The sequence below is a fragment of the Lates calcarifer genome, linkage group LG18 (genome assembly GCF_001640805.2).
Source record: "Lates calcarifer isolate ASB-BC8 linkage group LG18, TLL_Latcal_v3, whole genome shotgun sequence".
Lineage (NCBI taxonomy): Eukaryota > Metazoa > Chordata > Actinopteri > Centropomidae > Lates > Lates calcarifer.
Window position 1 is genome coordinate 3833330 of NC_066850.1, and position 18557 is coordinate 3851886.

The following is an 18557-nucleotide window of genomic DNA, read 5'->3' on the forward strand; positions in this document are numbered from 1 at the left end:
TGCTAACCGTAGTTGCTGTTGCTGCAGCAGTGAGGCAGTGATGGCAGTTGGGGAAGAAGCTGTTCTGTGGTGGTGGAGGTGGAACAAAGAGCTGCAGCACCCCCAACAGAGGGTAGAAGCAAACAGACAGGCAGCAAGGCAATGAAATGAAGTAGTGTGTGAATTTTTATTCTCGTAGGCATTTTCTGTTTTCTTATAGTTGGTAAGCAGTTTCTTTGTGTTTGTAGGTTGTGGTATGTTATGTGTGTATTCTGTCAATAACCAGTAGCATATGTGAAGATATGTGGGAGCACAAGAGTGAGGCTCATATAATGAGAAGAAAGAAGAAGAGAAGAGACAAAAAGGGAAAGGTATTGGGGAAGTAAAAGACTGAGTATAGATGATAATTTGCCAAGAAAGAGAAGAAGAGAAAGGACCATTGCCATAGCAACAGCAGTATTTCCGTCATCCTGCAATAACTGCTTCATGTCAGATGCCAGCTCTTGGTCTTAAAATCTATTAAAAAGAAAAAGATATGCAGAAAGTCTGTAAAACCTAGCATTATGGCTTACAACCCATCATAGAGTAAGCCGCTCACAGACTTTACAACACTAAACACACACACACACACAAACACTACTTATTCGCGGATTTTGAACAGAGCTGGCAGAAAAAATAATAAGTTTTGTTTTTAAAAGCAGCTGAAAAAGCTGACAGGTGAGCAGCCAAAATCTATAACAAGCTGCAGAAAAATATGACAGAGCAGCTCGTCGGACATGTCATTATGGGCAAGCCTCTGGGGGCCAGGAGTGCTGTGCCCATCCAAATGAAATTGACAGGACTTTAAACTACGAGCTGTAAACTTTTCACTGTCGTTTATTTATTAAATCTGAGGGGCCTAACTGTATGCTGGCATATTCGCTCCTTTTAGCTGGTTGCCAGTGTGGCTGTTAGATTGGCTCTTTTCTCTGCACAGAAACCAGGCAGGCATCCTGGTGTTTTTTTGTTTGTTTTTTTTTTTGCAAAAACACAGAATGCTGTACTTACTTAAGTGCACACAAACTTATTTTCTAATTCAGCAAGTTTCAAAATATTTACAGGACATTCAAATTATGAGGGAGAGCATTTATTTTGCAAGTAGTGACAAATGTAGAATGAAATAACAGAAAATGCCCCAGTCACTGATTTTACTAAAGTGTTGGAATGGAAGCCTGTTTGCGTGTTCATGTTATGGCTGGTTTAGCTGTGCAAATTGACAGGCTTTAAGACCAATGCAGATCAATGTCAAGGTCTGTATAAATTAACAACTTCCAGTGAGGCCCTTGGCAGCTGTCAGTTACAATTCAAAGTTACAGCTTTGGATGGAAAACGCAGTGTTTGATTGGCAAAATCAAATGTTTATGTGTCGTTCATTATGATTTTCATTTTCCCTACAAACGATAAATTGGAAGTTCCACACTGACACATATTCTCATGATATAAACTTTTTCTGGCAGTTAAATATCTGCAAGTGCATTTATGTAAATCTATGTTTTGCTGCCAACAGCAGGAACTTCAGTAAGCTGTAGGTACTGAGGATGAGGAGTGGCTTACGTTTTAAATACAGTTCCTACATGGTATGGTCTTAGTCTGATATTACAAAGGCTGTTATGTGAAAATGGACAGTAGAAACTGGTTTGGCAAGAAAATCACACAAAATACATGCTGTACATCTTGCCTCTACTCCATCATCAATTAGTGAACCTCTACCAACAATGTAGTGGAATAAAACAGAAATAATGATATCATTTTCAATTAATAATGAATGGATCTCAGATTGTGTGTGTGTGATTTGCAAAAAAAGTGATTCATTAAGATGTAATTTGATTCTAACTGGGATTATAATAGTGCTCCTGAATTGTTTTGTGTTACGCAGGAAGGTTTAGTAATTGGATCATTTTCAAGCACATTCTGCCAGTCTGACAATTAATGTAACAATTCTGCAACTTTCTATAAATAATGCCACTGTGCTAAGTGCTGCAGTAACAAGAAGGGAAACTCATGAACTGGAAGTACTGGTTGTATCAGTCAGTTTCTTTTTTCCCTTTTTCCTCTGTTTCCCAGCAGAAATAACTCGCTGAGTGTACAGTGGGTGCTGTGTTCAGGCTCACACAACAGACAGGCTCGCCTCAGGACATCAGGAATAATTAGGTGAGATCAACCCGACATCAATCACCCTACTCTCGCACATGCACAGGTCATCACCTTCCACATGACCTTACATGCTAAACAGACCGCTGTCACAACCTGTCGCAACGCTCAACGGCGTGAGAGAAGGAGAGAGATGGAGAGGGAGAAAGAGAGAGAGAGTTAAAGAGGCAGAGAGAAACTGACAGGGATGTTAAAGATCTGAACGCAGAGGAGATAATGAAGGCCAACTGGACAAGTATAATGATCAAAAAACAGCAAAGAAGACTTTGACAAGTAAAAAAAAAACCAGGTGAAAAAAACAGGTGGAAACAGGTGAGTGAGGGTGCCCACTGTTGTCTTTTTATCCCCTTCAAACTCAATACAGTTTTCAGTTGTACAGGCAAAGTTTCACATCATTTGAGGTATGAAAAGTGGGACTTTATGCTGCCTACACCCCGTGACAAGACTAACTAGGCTGTAACACAGAGTCGAGAGAGCTATAATGCGACGTTATAGCAGTCAGACACAGACAAACACACTGTGGACTCCAGAGACTGGCAGCCCCGACATGTCGGGGGGCTTGGCCCAAAAACATGGCTGCCTCCGCAATTAATTACACCATTCAAGTGAGGGACCAGCCAATGGATCATCTCACCCCCCACCCCCTCTTCCTTTGAGCTCAAGGACAGTCGGTCGAGTTCCTCTTTTACACAAGGGGGCATCATCCCCGCTGACAGCTTCTACCAGTATGTGGGGGAATTTGTATGTAAATGTGTCACAGGCAGCATGCAGGGACAGTGACCTACACTTTAAGGACAAGGAGTTTAATCCATCTTGTCATCTTCTTCTTACATGAAAAACTATAAAAAAAATCTGCTCATGTGTAAATGGTAAAATGCTTGATGTGAAAACTATTACATCAGTATTTCGAACCAGACATATCCATGCCCCCAAACAGAAAAAGCAAACAATAACATTGTTAATTTTTGTCCCAGAAATATTTTGTCACACTTGGTTTGAATTCCTTCACATAGTGGCGATTTCATTTTTTCCTATTTGTATTCTCATCTGTATCCCATTCTTTGCTGCTGCAATGACCCAAATTCCCCACAGGGGATCATTAAAGTTTCATCTTATCTTATCTGCCCCAATCCCTCTCCCCTATCACCCATCATCAACCCCCCACCCCCCTCAATCCTTCACTTAATTATGTCCCGTGAATGAAGTTCATCTTTCATGCTGCCAGCAGCCGGCAGCGTGGCTCGCCCGTTCTGGGCTATCTAATCATGGCGCAGAGACTAAACTAAATTTAGACAGCTGGCTTGTGATGCCTGGCAGGCCCTAATGGGGGCTGACATCTCAAGACACTCTGCTGATGTACAGGATACACTCTGCCCGAGCAGGCCGCAACCGCTGTTGACTAATGCAGATGACTTGTAGACCAGTTTGTTTTCCTGAAAAAGTTTTCAAGGGGATCACACACACACACACACACAGAGGTGAAGTACTGTGCTGACTAAGGCCATTCAAACTTAATGAAATCCAGCATTTACATTTTAGGATCTTAGCCAATGCTCCTGGTGTGCGTATCTCATAGTAATCTACATGTGGCAAGTAAAGCGCCGGCAAAGCGCTCCAAGTGATACAAGCTTACACACTTTTATTCAGACAGCAAACCAATCAGCCGTGTCTGTTGATGGCATAGGATCTGTGGATGCAGGTTAACATACTGGAGAAGATATTTTAATGGTGGAAATGATAATATGATACTCATTAAAGAGGTGAGGTTACCAGAACTCAATAGCCTGTTGCTCATTTCTGCTCGATGCTAGGAGCTTGTGGACACATTAGCTGCTACTAGCATAACACACTGCATTGCTGCATTGCAGGTAATGAGGGTGCCAGGTTGTCGTAAAGAAGTGTATGTGACTCTTTTGCATCAATTTTTACTTTTTTCCCAGTTGTCCATCATCAGTCTGAAAATATTATAAAAGCGCTAAATCGCAAGAGTGCGCTTTTAATAATTTCACAAAAGTATAAAATATCAGAGGTCTTTAAGTGAAACAGCTGATATCTGACAGTATTTGTCAGGCCATACTGCAAATGTTTCACAATAAATTTCTATATCAGTACTAGCCTCAAACCTCCAGTACTTGTCTGACTATAAATCCATCATTTCACAATAAAAGCCTCCCAGGGCAGACATTTTGACCTCTGAAACATTTGATGGCTTTTAATGTAAAACAGATGAAAGACGTGCTGACTTTGCACTGACAGCAGAGACATCATATTTTTGTACTACAGCACCAACGACTGTTTAAAAACTGAGAAGATTCCCTCTGAAATATGATAAAGTATACTAATAAAGAAGAAAAATCTGAATAAAAGGCTTGTCTCTAATAATAGCCTGTCTCAAATAACTGCCTTATGGGCTCTTCAGATGTGGTAAATTAAGACCACAGCCACCATTTGAGAATGGAGGTTATGGTATTTAAACTGTGTCATTTCTGCAGAGAAATATCTCAGACACACGCTTTCTATTTAACATATTTAGGATATTTAGACAGGCACATAACCCATTCTCTTGCTGAGCACCGCATTTTTCCAATTCTCTCCCCTAGTCCCACGTCATGCTTCCTTTCTACGGCACACTCAACACACACATATACACACACAGTGTACCATAGCACATAAAAACTACCCAAGGACATCTGACGTACATCCTTAATCTTAACACAGAGGAGATCTGAACGCTTTTAACAGAGATGTTGACAGTACATCCTCCTCCTTTAATCTATAAAACATATTTTTCATGAGTGCTTCTCATATATACATCTCATACATATTTTTCATGGCTGCTTCTGTGTCCAGTCCAAAACTGACTGAACAAACAATTTAAAGCATTTTCTCTTTCTTTTTCACAGCACGCTTTTTCTTAATTAAAATAAAATGTCTTAGTGTTATATATGAATTTCATGTGTAAATTTAAATTAAAAAGTTTTATTTTCTTTTTTCCTGCATGAATGGATTGACCTGTGCTCCCTTAGTGCTGAATATAACTGCAGATGTTCCCGGGAAATGTGCACATAACACCACATATTCATGGCAGTTAAGCAGTTTTTCAGTATTTCATTACATAACATCCTGTCTGTAAATGATAGACTTGACATTCAAATTGTACACTCAGACTGGCTCACTTGGCAAATTTGTCTTTGATGTAGTTGTATTGACTTGAAATAACCTGCAACAAGTTGGTGCATAGCAGTCGCCAAAAGTTAAGTTTCAGAGGACACAAAGTCAAGTGTAAAGAGGGAGGTCTACAAGGATTTCATAGCTACTGGGGTAGCAGTGGGAGCAAACAAAGTCTCTGGGGTTGGATAAACAATAAAGGCCTGTCGTTTGGTTAGAACAAAGGCCTGTCATTTGCTTTTGTTGTTGGTGGTATTTTTTCCCCTTGTAATCTGCATGTCCAGATGGCTGGATGACTTTCTCCCTCACAGCATCGTTAAAAACGCAGCACAGCTGGCAGACTAAGAGTGAGCAAACTATGAGTGAGGAGCAAAAGGGTGCAAGGAAATGAAAAAATGGCAGAGCTTAGAGAGCAAAAGTTTCTTTAAAAAAAGGCAAAAGCAGAGAAATGTGGAGACAACCTGTTAGATGAGTGCCTCTTACCGAGATCTGTGTTGGGTCCGGCCAACAACTGTTTGAACTTATCCAGACGGGAAGCTTCCCTCTCGGTCATGGCTGGGGTACCAGATGTGTTCTGGTCGGCCATGCGGGCCACTAGTGGGATGACGGGTGGCCGGTGGGGCAGAGACCGCTGTCTGTGGAGGGCTGCACACTCGCCTGCTGCCTCTGGTGGGCAGAGAAAGAGGTGAGACAGAGTGATGGGTTACATTAACACGTACACAACAAATGGAGGGATTTCACATGATGAAATGATGAAGGTTCCCAAAATGAAAACAACATATCGATAAAGCATGGTTTTCCTCTATTGTGTTAATTTCTCCCCCACTCTCTTCCTCCAACACAGATGTGGGAGGTGTGGGTGGAGGCTGACAGTCTTCTACAGCTTCACGTTGCTTCGTATTCACCAAACCATGGCAACCTTTGACCCGATAAAATTGTGCTAACAAAGTTAAGTTCAAGAACTGCTTTTTCAGGTTCACAGAGCTGATATTTTTCCAACTACAAGTCTAATCTGTATTACTAGAAAGGTACTTAAGAGTAGGAATGTGGCCAACATATGGACAACATAATACCACAATAAACTACACTTGGAATCCAATGGGACTACTGCCTTTTAGCTATAATGTTACTGTATGGTTCCTAAAATCTTTTTCTAGTCAGGTGGTAATGAATGTAGTTACTGTTAATGGTTTGTTTTGTAATGAGCCTCCAGGATGGCAGCAGCTCTGTGAAGCATCTATAACGGGTGCACAAACACATTAATGCAGTCTGCAGAGGGCCACATGTTCCCCCAGATGTGCTAAAAAAGAAAAAGAAAAAAGGAGAGACACTACACACACAGACATGTTATGAGCAAGCTGGTGAGGTCAGGACATCTGTGTGAAGAAGGATGCTCCTCCTGTCACACTGAACACGGAGGAAAAAGTTCATAAAGAGCCCTGCCAATGTTTCTCAGTGCCAGAGCAAACCCACGACACAGCTCCTGTGTGCGTGGACGGAGTCACACAAACACTCCATAGCAATTAAGAAAACTGGAATGCTGCCTATTTTAATACCCTTTTCAGTTTTTACAGGAACAAATAAAAAGCTACAAATCTGTTCTCAACCACTTTATTTGCACTTTCAAAAATTAAAAAAGATTATTAAAGCCGGCGGCAGTTTCTTTGTAGTGCAACCTTTTGTGCGACTGTAACAATGAGCCCCTTTTACAGTCCATTTAATAACTTTTAACTTTTAAGGGGTTGTAAAAGAAAAAGCCAAGTTAGAGGAAGTCAGTCACATCCACTTGTCTGTCATAGTATACTGCACCAATTATTACAAATAAGTGAGGAAAAATACATGCATACAAGTGCACAAACATAAACAGAGAGCACATCCATTGAACCAATATCATAGAAACCATACATTACCAGAGGCTGCAGAAAGCATAAAGACTACTTGTTTCGTGTGTGTGTGTGCTTGTATATCTCTTATTCTCTAAGATGCAGTGTATTATGAGTGCCAAGTCTATGATGTATGTAAGTATATGGGAGGAGTCTGAGCCTCTCTAATGAAAGTCATGCTGTGTGCTATTCCCTAATTAGACTGGGGCACATGTGCTCGCACTATTCTTTGTTGTCAGAAGAAGGAGAGGAAGAAAGAAGATGAGAGGAGAGCTTAAAAGTACTGGGAAATGGAATATACAATAAAATAAGACACCAGCAAATACAGCAGCCTGCCTCACTGTAACTGTGCATGTCACTTGGGTTACCCACCTGCCAAGTACATTGAGTGTGCATGTATTACAGCTTCTGTGTAGGCACTGTGTTATTGCAACATGCTCACTAAAGGTGCAAAAGTCATCTTGCATATCCCTGTACCAATACATGACATGACAGCGCATGCGAGCCTGTGCTGCGTCTTCTCTGAAGAGATAAGAGGAACTGCCTGAAGGCAACAGGCTGCTCATGTTATCTGTATCTAAATACAGCAACATGCAGAATAGCATACGCCTGGGCAGACGAGCAGATGACCTGCCAGACAGGACAACAGTCAGCCAGACATTCACGACGGTGGGCGTCTTCTGCTAATGCTACAACCACTAAAGCAACAGCAGAGCCATCTCCTCTCAACCTTTAAAAGGAATACTAACACTTGTTTCTATCTTTTAACTAAGAAGATCTGATTACAAATGCTTTAGTATTTGCATGTTCTCAAGCTGTGTCAATGCCGTACACTCTGCCTAAACCACGAGCGAGTCCAAATCAAAGCACAACATTGGCAGTGTATCAGTAACACTGCTCTACAGAGTGATAACATCTGCCAAATATTTTTTGTTAATTTCTCTGCTGTTTGGATGCCTGATGGTTCTGCTGAAACTTGATATTTATTTGAATGTGGTGACACAAAAGCAGCTGTGAAACCAGAGTGAGCAAATACACGCATAAAAAATGATGCAGACAAAAATCATTGGAGTTAGTGAACTTGTAAAAGTGAGTGAGTTATTTCCTAAAATGCTGTATAGGTTCATCTATTTATTCTAATCATAGCAACCCATTTAAAGTCAACACAGAAACATTTCCTGAGCTTTTTTCCCCAACATTTAACCCTTATTTATATAGGATGCAATGGCCAATCACCGTGTTTATAGTAAGATTAAAATAAGATCAACAACAGCAAGAACAGAATAATAAACAAAAACTTAAAAGTTATACTGTATATACTGTATGGGGTGATTGACGAGGATGGTGTCTTTTCCAAATATTCCACAACACTGGTGCACTGCAAGTAAAAGCAGTCCAGCTTTTAGTATGCAGTTGAGCCAGAACATTTTTTGGACACTGAGCAATGGTATTGACTAACCTTTAGGTGACCCAATTGGAGCCTCGCTGTGGGATTTCACCAGGCGGCCATCAGTATAGGGGCTGCTCTGGGAGGCGAATGACAACTCCGGGCTGGTCACGTCTCCCTCCTCCGCCCTGTCCTCCTCGTCCTCCACGTCCTCCTCCTCGTCTTCTGCCACCTCCTCCTGCGTGTCCTCTTCCCTCTGTTCCAGCTCTGTTGTGTCGTCCAGCCTCTGTCTCTCCTGCTGCTTGCTGTGATTCTCAATTACCTGTAGAGTTTACAGAGAAAACAAGGGCACAAGCCACTGAAGTCCTGGTAAGTTATGAAAAATGGACCAGTTTTGAGGGACACACGGCTGCAGCATCCAATTGCTATATGTGCAACTAAATCCATTGGCATACACTCATCTTAAATGCACAGATGTGTGTTCAGACAGACAATTAAGCAGTATTGTAAGTCACCCACTTTTTGTTTTGATCCCTCTAAAAGCATTGACTGTAATCTTATTTTTATGAGACTGGAATTTTTGTAATTTTTGGTTGTTATATTGTCTGCCCTATACAGTTGACTATTTCCAGGAACTAGAGCCTATTTGGAAGGTGCAAATGCTTTGAAATAGGGTGTCACAGTGAATAAGGTAACCATCCTTTGACCAAATCCTCATGACAGAAAAACATTCTTCTCACGCTCCCTGCTTGTGTTCGTTCACCTTATTGGCCGTCTCCATGACCACCTCGATGTTAAGGTTCTGTGCAGCCATGGCCAGCAGCTCATCATCGTCGTCCCCAACATCCCAGGCATCGCTTGTGATGCTCTCAAACTCCTGGAAGGTGGTGGCCTTCTTGGGCTTGCCTGGCGTGGCCGGAGGAGGCTTGTTGCCTGCTTTAATTAGACTGAAGGACAGAGAGAGATAGCCATGACGACAGAGGAGATAAGGGAAAGAGGATGAGATTAAGAGAATTGAGAGAAAGGGGGGAGGAGGTAGGAAAGTGGGAAAAAAACAGAGAGGGAAAGGGAGAAAAGGAGAGGAAGATAGAATAAATAACCACAGTTAAGATAAAGAAAAGACTTAGCAGTAATTCACAGCACTCACAATTGAACACACAAGTATGTGAGTCACCACCCTTTCACACACTCTTAATCTTAAACACTTAAATAAAAGCAGGCCACAAACACCTACCAAGACTAAATCTGGCCACGTTCAAGAGACTAAATTCAGTCAGTTGCTTTCTTTGTACTGCTACAATACCCTCTCATTCAGCAGGAATAAGAAATGCAATAGAAAAAGAGAATTCAATTAAACTCAACCTTTTCTGTTTTATCATGTGACGTTGAAAAGGGAAAAGGGAGGAAGGGGAAAAGGGGCAGGGGGAGGAAGAGTGATGAAGGTGCTCTGATTTCTCACAAAGACAAGGATTACCATAATAAAGAGAAAAACTTGTTCATATTAGCTCACTTCCATCATAACTTAGAAGAAAAGAAAGAGTCGGAACTTACGCACCGACAAAAAAAAAACAAAAAAAAACAAGCAAATTAAATTCAACCCCCTGTGGAAATCTACATGATTAAACATCAGACAGAAGAAAGAAAAGGATTATTACTGAATAATAGGCTGTTTTTCTATCTGGGAGTGCATGAGGGTGTGTGAGAATTGGAAGATAGGTACCGTGGGTGACATGTTATAAAAGAAGTCCAAAAAAGTCAAAAATATTTCCAAATCAGAAGAGAATGACAATGACACTTCCAAAAATGTTTTCCACACACTCTATATTTCAAGACTCTACAGTGCTTCTGTTAACTTTTAGCTGTATAAGAAATATTTACTGTATAGTCTTGTCTTTTTCTTACTAATTAATGATTTCAATTACTATTCATTCCAACATTTTACACATCGCAGACCTATGTAGTAAGCCCATGCCCTTCAAGGCATGTAACATAATGTGTTTGTAATGGACACAGATATGTGCTTATCAAATAAGATAAAAATAAAACAAACAGTATGCCTAAGTTCCTTTAGGGTGTTCACTTATTCATTCTCTGACTAGAATTTCTGGTAGGGTCACTTCCTATAAAACAGCATAACAGGAAGGGCCATGCAGTGCAAACAAAAGGTTACGAGAATTATATTGCAATACTCTAGACATTTCATATGTTAACACATTGCAGTTTTGGCCACACCCCATTGTGTGATGTCACAGCTGGTGAATTTGACAGCTGTCAAAAAACAAACAGGTCCACATTCCTGACTGGTTATGCAGCTAAATGTGTAACATGTCACAGCATCAATCCATGCCACAGCAGTTTTCTGTCATCTGTGAGTGGCTTAGTAGCTACCCTTTCAAAATTTTACACTGTTTTGTTGTTTAAATGTCTCCTAAAGGCTCTCTGCTGGTACTGAAGGTGAACAGAGATGGAAGAAAACAATAGGAACTACAGTGAAATATCAATTCAACGGGACTTAAGTTCTGACTCATGCTTATGTGTTCTGATTCTTATCGAGGGACTGGCAGTACAGTAAAGGTCTTGATCATCAATTGAGATCTGTGCTGTTTGTCATCAAAGAAACTTTAACTTCCAGAATAAAAGATTCATCTCCCATTTAAAGAGGAAGAGTACAGTTTAACTAATACATACCAAATAAACCTGTCTTATTAAGTCTTATTAATGAAAACTGATGGGATCCTCTATGATGAGGGGAGATATTTTCATCCAGTGTCACATCTTGACATGTCTGGTATTTTAAAGGGATATTTGGGGCAAAGAGAAAGGACGGCCAAGAATCAGAGCTACAACTAGGTTTTAAGACATAGCTTTCTAAACCGAGACACACTGCTAGCACACAGAAAGTAAGGGAAGTAAAAGTCTGACAACTGCTCACAATCTCCAGCAAGATCACGAGATTCTTTGCCAAAAAAGAAGAAGTACATTCAACTTACTTAGCATGAAGAAGCGGGTCGAAAGGTGGATGTTGTGCGCCATATACATGTTGAATGCTGAGGAAGTGAAGAAAAGAAAATGTAAATGAATGAACTCATTTCAAACTAGCTGTCAAGCTAGCCACGTTAGCTTCAAGTTATCCCAAACAATGGCATTTACAGCTGTGGAGCTACGACTAAAAGTGATAAAATGACAATTTGGTGTAACACCATAACTTCTCCGTCATGTAAAATGGTTACTGTATCACTAGTTACAACTCTGTGAGTGCGGTGTGATAAATTACTTAACAGTTAGCCGCTGCTAGCAACGTAGCTCATAGCCGGCTAACAGCAGCAAGGTGTAAACTGTCTGCGAGGCTTATTTACTACAGACATCAACACAATGAAGGGGGAGAACCTCGCAAACTTTGTGCAATGCAGCAGGACAGTCAGTGAAAGTGGAAGTGGTGTTTGAAGCTCAACAGTGCGGCGTCAGTAGAGTAAGGCTAGCTAGGCTAAGCTAGCCAACAGGAGGGAACACGTCACTCACCTGCCAGGAACCTTGGCTGCGTTTCTTTTCCAGAACTGTTTTCTGTTTCCGTCACTCGACATTTTCCCTGCACGGCTCCAGGCAGTCCTAAATACAAACACCCGAGCGCTGTCGTTGTCTGTTAAACGTGAAATTTGTGTTTATTTACACCAGGTCCCCCTCCTCCAAAACTCAGAAAGCTGCCATGTTGATACTGCCTAATGAGTGAGCAAACGCTGCTGTGATTGGCCGGAGGGACACTTCCTCAACGCGAGCCAATCACAAGTGAGATCTGCTATTAGGTGACTTGAGGAGACAGCTGACGTCATACCCCCTGCTTTTGCTTTGTTGACAGAAACGACAAACTGTGTGTCAATCAAAAGAGAGACCACCAGCATCAGGACCACAGGCACGGAGAGAAAAATACTTAGCATTACCAATATTTACCACTTCCATAGCAACTTGGAATTGCAATTGTTCTTTAGTAAGGTTTACTATTGTTTAAAATTGTTTATATAGTATTAATTCTTTATTATCCGGACATAACTTTGAAAAGATGGGGTGTTCATAGAATATAAAATAATGTTATTCTGAAAACACGTTGTATTACATTTGTATTAACGGGATGCAATGGAGATTACTGACTGAGAAGTTTTTCTTGCTATGTAATCAGCAAGCAGTTAATCAATTCACACTCCTTATTACGACATAAGACATCATATAAGAGATCATTTAATACGTACACTTAAAAACCAAGGATGTCACACTGCATAATACAGTCGCTGAGATGTAAAGAAAGTCCAAATAAGTTTTTTTTTTTTTTTTTTTTTTATCTCTTCCTGGGAGATGAGACATCTACCTATTTTTGCTGGCCCTCTGAGAAGAAGGAACTTCGCTTTGCAAAAAAACATTTTCATTTTCACATTAACTGTCTCTCACTCTCTGTCACACAAACTGTTACACTTATAAAGCAGCTCAAAAGTACAAGACAAATGAGAAACTCAAACTATGAGAAGTGCTGTCGATGTTGGAAGAAGTGACCATATAAAATATATTTATGATTGACAATGTTTCCGTCAGCTTGAATCAGCTCACTTTCTTTCTGGCTTTTCAGCTGTAAGCAGAGTCAGAGGCACAGTTTAGTCTTCTGTTTCTGTTAATATCGGTGTTTGCCTCGTAATGATCACTGTGTGAAGGTGATGGTAGATCAACTGCAGGAAGCACCTAACCGCTCTGACTCATGAATTAGAGAGCTTACGTGTTTATGCGGTGTGCTGATGCAGTGTTTGTTCCACGGGATTGAAGCAGACAGGATAAAATCCGAGAGCTCTCACTCTGTCAGTATTTCTGCATACTGCAAACGTCGTGACTGTTGTTAGATGTTATTGGTATTGATGGAAAAATTGCAAAAACTGGCCCAATGGTATATATATATATATATATATATATATATATATATATATATATATATAAATTGGGCCAGAAATATTTTCTGTCGAAATATATAGGGTTATTTTATGTATTTTATTTACTTGCTATACAAGTTTCAGGACTGAATGTAGAGGCCTATATGACATATACTGCAAAAAAAAAAAGAAAAGAAAGAAAGACAAGGCTCTTTCTTAATCATTAATTGGGAAATCTAGACTATTTCTACATTCATTCTGTGCCTGTCGTAGGACAGGACAGACTGGAAAGTAGGCCAGTTGCATTTTTACCACCGAGTGAATCATCCTACTCATACACGATCTTTGTTTTAAGTCCCTTCTCCTGACAGCTTGGGCCGACCGGCTCACAGGCTCAACACACATAACATTCACTCAGCGCGTTTTACGGTGTGGGCCGTGAGAAAGTTGAGATGAGAACCATCGGAAGACAGCGATAACTAATGACACATCTGAGCGACATAATGGAAAAACAACCCAGATTGCTGTCTTCGAGGCTTTTCCAGAAGCACAGACAGTTTGAAGTTGTTCTTAATCGCAGTTTTTTGGCTTGGAGGGAGATTGAGAAGAGCAGAAAACGAAGCTCGGACATCAGCAGTGTGTCTGAAACAGGTAAGTCTAACATGAATGAGCTTGATGTCTTTGTCATAATTAAGTTATATGGCAACATGCAAAATAATCCCATCAAAAATAGAATAATGAATATATATTTTTTAAATATATAAAAGATCAGCACATCAAACAAATACATGTGCTACCAGAGGTTGACTGTTATTTAATGTCTCCCAGCAATTCATTCTTTCATTAACTCCTCCACGAAGGCTGTTTTCTGCCCAAGTGAGCTCTTTGAAACATCTCTCTAGAAACTTGCTCGTTGCTATAAGTTTTGAGTATTATATCTAGTTTCAACACAAGGTGCTTTTTCACCAAAAAATCCAGGAACTTAAATTTCCCATGAACTTATGTCCAAGAACTTCCTCAGGGGTAAATGTTCCTGCACACAGGTTTTAATTAATGGTGGGTGTATAAAATGCTGTGGAAAATGCCAACATACTTAACCAACTGGCTATGTTCAATGCTACAATCCCCACCCCGAAAGTTCCTGAACCTTCAGAAAGTACTACCTCCTGAGCGGGCACGTTTGTAGGGCAAACTATCTTCCTGGAACTTAATTTAGGTCCAGGTTCTTGTTAAGTGGGGAAAATTCCTGCAGTGGAAACACACCTGCAGTGTTTACAGATACCTGTGCAACCCAGTCCAGGGTCTGTGATTAACAGTATGTATGTATCTATGTATATGTTCTCTTTACTATCATTTTTGATGTCGAACAGTGATCCAAATTTTGGTCTGGTCTATCCTTTGCATCAGAGACCTTCCACTTAATCCAGATGTCCTTATAACCTCCCGAGGCTAATGTTTGTTCATCTAGATGAGTTCCCTGGTCTGCAATTACTGTACCACATCGAGTGCAGTGATTACAGCTGGCACTGCACACTTCAGTTTAAACCTGGCCATTGACCTTCCTCAAAGTGGTATCAAGCGCCCTATAATAACCTACCATAAAGACTTTCATTTATTGAGTCAATGTTCAACATGGCTACATCAAAATCCCCTGCAGTGATCACTGTGACAAGAGCAGGTCAGTTTACCCTGGAGTTAGGAATTAAACAGACTCTTTGCCAGTAAGAAATATCCAGTAAATTCAACATTAAACACTGCTGTTAAAAAAACAGAATGGTGTCACATTCATTTCTGAGAAAATCTAATTACTTAAAGAGCTTAAGCAAGCAAAAATGACTAATGATATTTACCTTTTTATACTTGTAGTCTTTTAGCAGAGTCTTCATGTCATTAGCAGTCAGTGTAGTCTAGTTAATCAGTTACCACAGTAGTGACAGGAATTTTCCCTAACGTCTGTCCACCAACCCAAACAAAAAGTGCTCTATTTCTGGACTCCACGTGTTTTGCATGTTGTTGACTTACATCATGGGTTGCTCAAACATTCCACACTTCTCTTTGTCTGAGCAGTGTGTGTTTGCCTTAGATTTGAAACTGTAAACTTCCACAGCTGTCTGAGACTAATTGGTTAAATGTCCTTGAGATATTTGTTCTAGAACTGGCAGAGTTTTTTTTTTTTTCTTGCTCCTTACTTTAACCGTCAGTTCAGGTTCAGGTTCAGTGCCCTCAACAGGAAATGCATACATAAGTCAGGAGCAGGATGGATTTTTTTTTTGTCACTTACAATTTAATTTTCCAATTTAGTTTACTGAATGAAGTCAAGCTGGGATATCAGGAGAAATATAACAGATAGAAGAAGACATATTAGTTGGAACAAATGTAACATTTTTCTATAAAGTAACTTTTAGAAGTTAAGAGAGTCAGTGAGTTCGCTGGAGCGCCAAGAAAACGGAAAAAGTTAATCTCAGCTGATAGCAGAGAATCATGCAGCGTGACTCAAATATGACAGGTCCTCCTCAGCCTGTATTTTCCACTGTTGCCCAATATATTTTCCCTAACATCAGACTGACATAAAATGCCATAAATGCCAAGAGGAATTGTTATGAGCAGTAAACATCACTCTGGTCTTGATGTTTTGGTTTACACAACATTAGTGGATGTTACTGCTTGACATTTAAGTGGATCTGGTCGAATCAGTGCATCCGTCAGTCAGATGTTCTGAGTAGGGCCTAAGCAGGGTGTCCTAGCCAGGAATGTTGTTTGTGCACACACAAAGACTTGCTTTCACAGATACACAAATAAAATCCAATCTCTGAGATGGCATGGCCTCTGAGTCAAGAGTAAATCCTATGTCCACATAATGCCTGAGTCACTCCTCTGATACAACGCACACTTCCATCTTGGTGGAAAATCTTGAATAAATCATGGCATATGCTTTAGACAGCGTCTTCTCTTTCCTCCAAATCACTATGCTTAGTGAGGAGTACTTCCTCAGGCCCTCTAAGCCTGGATATCTCCCTTGGCCAGAGGGGAGGTTTAGATATTTGCTTTCCCATATGGCTGAGCTGGTTACAGATCCGACGTGTTAGAATGACGGATTCACTTACAGTGATACTGGAAGTTTTGGAAATCAGGCTGAAATAGAATTTCCTCTGTAATAAAATCCCAAAGTGAAATCCACAGAATACAAGTTATGAAGCAAAACAAAGCTACATGACTGTGTGCATCAATTACAGTTAAGGCTCAAAAGTTTGGAAACCTGGAAGGCTGATGAGAATTCCTTTAGTTTCACAGGTGCTTGGTGACATGATGATGGTGCTAGGGGTAAAATCAGGAGAGTCATTGTAGTGATGACAAAAGGGACATTAATACAGAAATAAAACAGAAATTGATGGCAATTGATCCATTTCTTGCACAGACCTCTCAATCACAACTTATGTGGTGCTAGAAGAAAAGTCGAAGGTTTACCAAAGTCACACGGATATATCATCAGGCAACCATGAAAGTTTGTAGAAGATTTAGTCTCAGTCCATCCAGTAGGTGTTAAGATATTTCATTAGATAAGTGAACATTTTGATCTGTTGATGGTGATGAAGTTGAAAAGTCAAGAGATCAACAAGGTCATTTGGCTTCATCCCCTTGGGACCACAGGTCCAAAATTCCATCTAATCCATCTAATATTTGCTGAGATTTGTCAGTCTGGACCAAAGTGATGGGCTGACCATGTCACCAGCATGGCCAGCAGCTCCAAGAGCAGCACTTTAAAAGAAATATCTATAGCATTTTATGTTCATTACAGAAATCAAGGTTACAAAAAGTAAGTTTGCAGTTGTATTTAAAGCAATGACTTGTACTGGCTGGTATTTTTGGCGTAAGTAGTGAGCAGTATTGTTGGACCCCTAGTGACTTCTCCTGTTATTCCTTCCACCTTGGCTGTCCTTTCTTCTCCATGTGTTTGCCTAAGTGTTGGCTTAACAAACTCACTGTGCCTGGGAGAAATCCACGTCTTGTTTGACAGCTCACTGCCATGTGTACCCGGGCAGATCTGTGCTTTGTAATCTAAAGCTGGTGCTCAATGCACAGCCCTGTCTGTACATTGAGAGACGGCTGCAGAGGGAGGAAGAGAGATACAGAGAAGTAAACACTGCCAGAAAACGACAGCTGGCGATTGGGTAAACTATGCAGGTTTAATCTGCATTACTGGGAGCAATGTGGGCCCTTTCATTACAGTGAATGTATCGGCTCAGTTCAATAAGAGTAAAGAATGGGACTTCTAAAGTTAATTACTATACACAATGAATCAGTGACTTGGACGATGATGTGTTTTTGTGGTTGAGCTATGAAGACAGACATCATTATCCTCTCCAGTTGATTACATGGGCCCTGTCTCAACTATATCCAGCATGTGGTCAAAACTGCTTAAATATTAGGTTGAATACCTGACAATATAAACAGTTTTATCAGTTTCACACCCTCAGTTAAGTCTTATCTCCTGTCTTGCACCTGTGTTGCATGTCACTTGGAATGCAGTGTGTAAAAGAGAAACAGGAATGACATAAAAACAACATAAATAGTGTGGGAACACCTAAGAACGCAAGTGTTTCCTTAAGCTTGCACTGGCTTGTCCTCTAACACATTGTCAGTGCCAAACCACACTAACAATAAAGGGATTACATATCAATTCCCTGTGTAAAGGGAGGGGTGCAGAGGACAACAGCAGAATATGAATATGATGACAGCTTGTTGTTGTCAGAGGACTAAAAGAAGACAAGGGCGGGCGCTGTGCTGTCAGAGATATCATGTACACAAACATAAAACCTCTTGTGCACACATGAATACATTACGTATACCTGAGTTAAGATTCAAATTCACTGCAGTCATCTCCACATCTATCATACACCTTATCATTTTACACTGGGGCTGATGAGAGAACTTCTGGGGTTGGGTCACTTCAACACCCATACTCAGAACAACTAGGGTGTGACAAGGAATTCAGAGACGTTATGTTGACGTGAGGCTCTGTGTTAGTGCAATATTTTGAGTGGAATC

The 18557-nt window shown here is 40.5% G+C and overlaps 2 protein-coding genes across 5 annotated transcripts in view; one reads left to right on the top strand and one right to left on the bottom strand.

The window, feature by feature from the left end:
* tbc1d22a (TBC1 domain family, member 22a) overlaps positions 1-12346 on the bottom strand; it is a 115003-nt gene extending 102657 nt beyond the window's left edge. For 3 of the 4 annotated variants that reach the window (XM_018700500.2, XM_018700497.2, XM_018700499.2), the window contains exons 1-5: positions 12127-12345; positions 11598-11654; positions 9371-9554; positions 8680-8929; positions 5821-6003 (exon numbers count right to left, since the gene is read on the bottom strand). In XM_018700500.2, coding sequence (XP_018556016.1) covers positions 5821-6003; positions 8680-8929; positions 9371-9554; positions 11598-11654; positions 12127-12188 — 736 coding nt within the window. In that variant the 5' untranslated portion in view covers positions 12189-12345. Of the gene's footprint in view, positions 1-5820; positions 6004-8679; positions 8930-9370; positions 9555-11597; positions 11655-12126 lie in introns of all 4 variants that reach the window. The other variant, XM_051077556.1, reaches the window with a different exon arrangement.
* A 1515-nt stretch (positions 12347-13861) lies between these two features.
* Positions 13862-18557, top strand: part of cerk (ceramide kinase) — a 35127-nt gene continuing 30431 nt past the window's right edge. The window contains 1 exon segment of the mRNA XM_018700527.2: positions 13862-14162. Coding sequence (XP_018556043.1) covers positions 13994-14162 — 169 coding nt within the window. The 5' untranslated portion in view covers positions 13862-13993.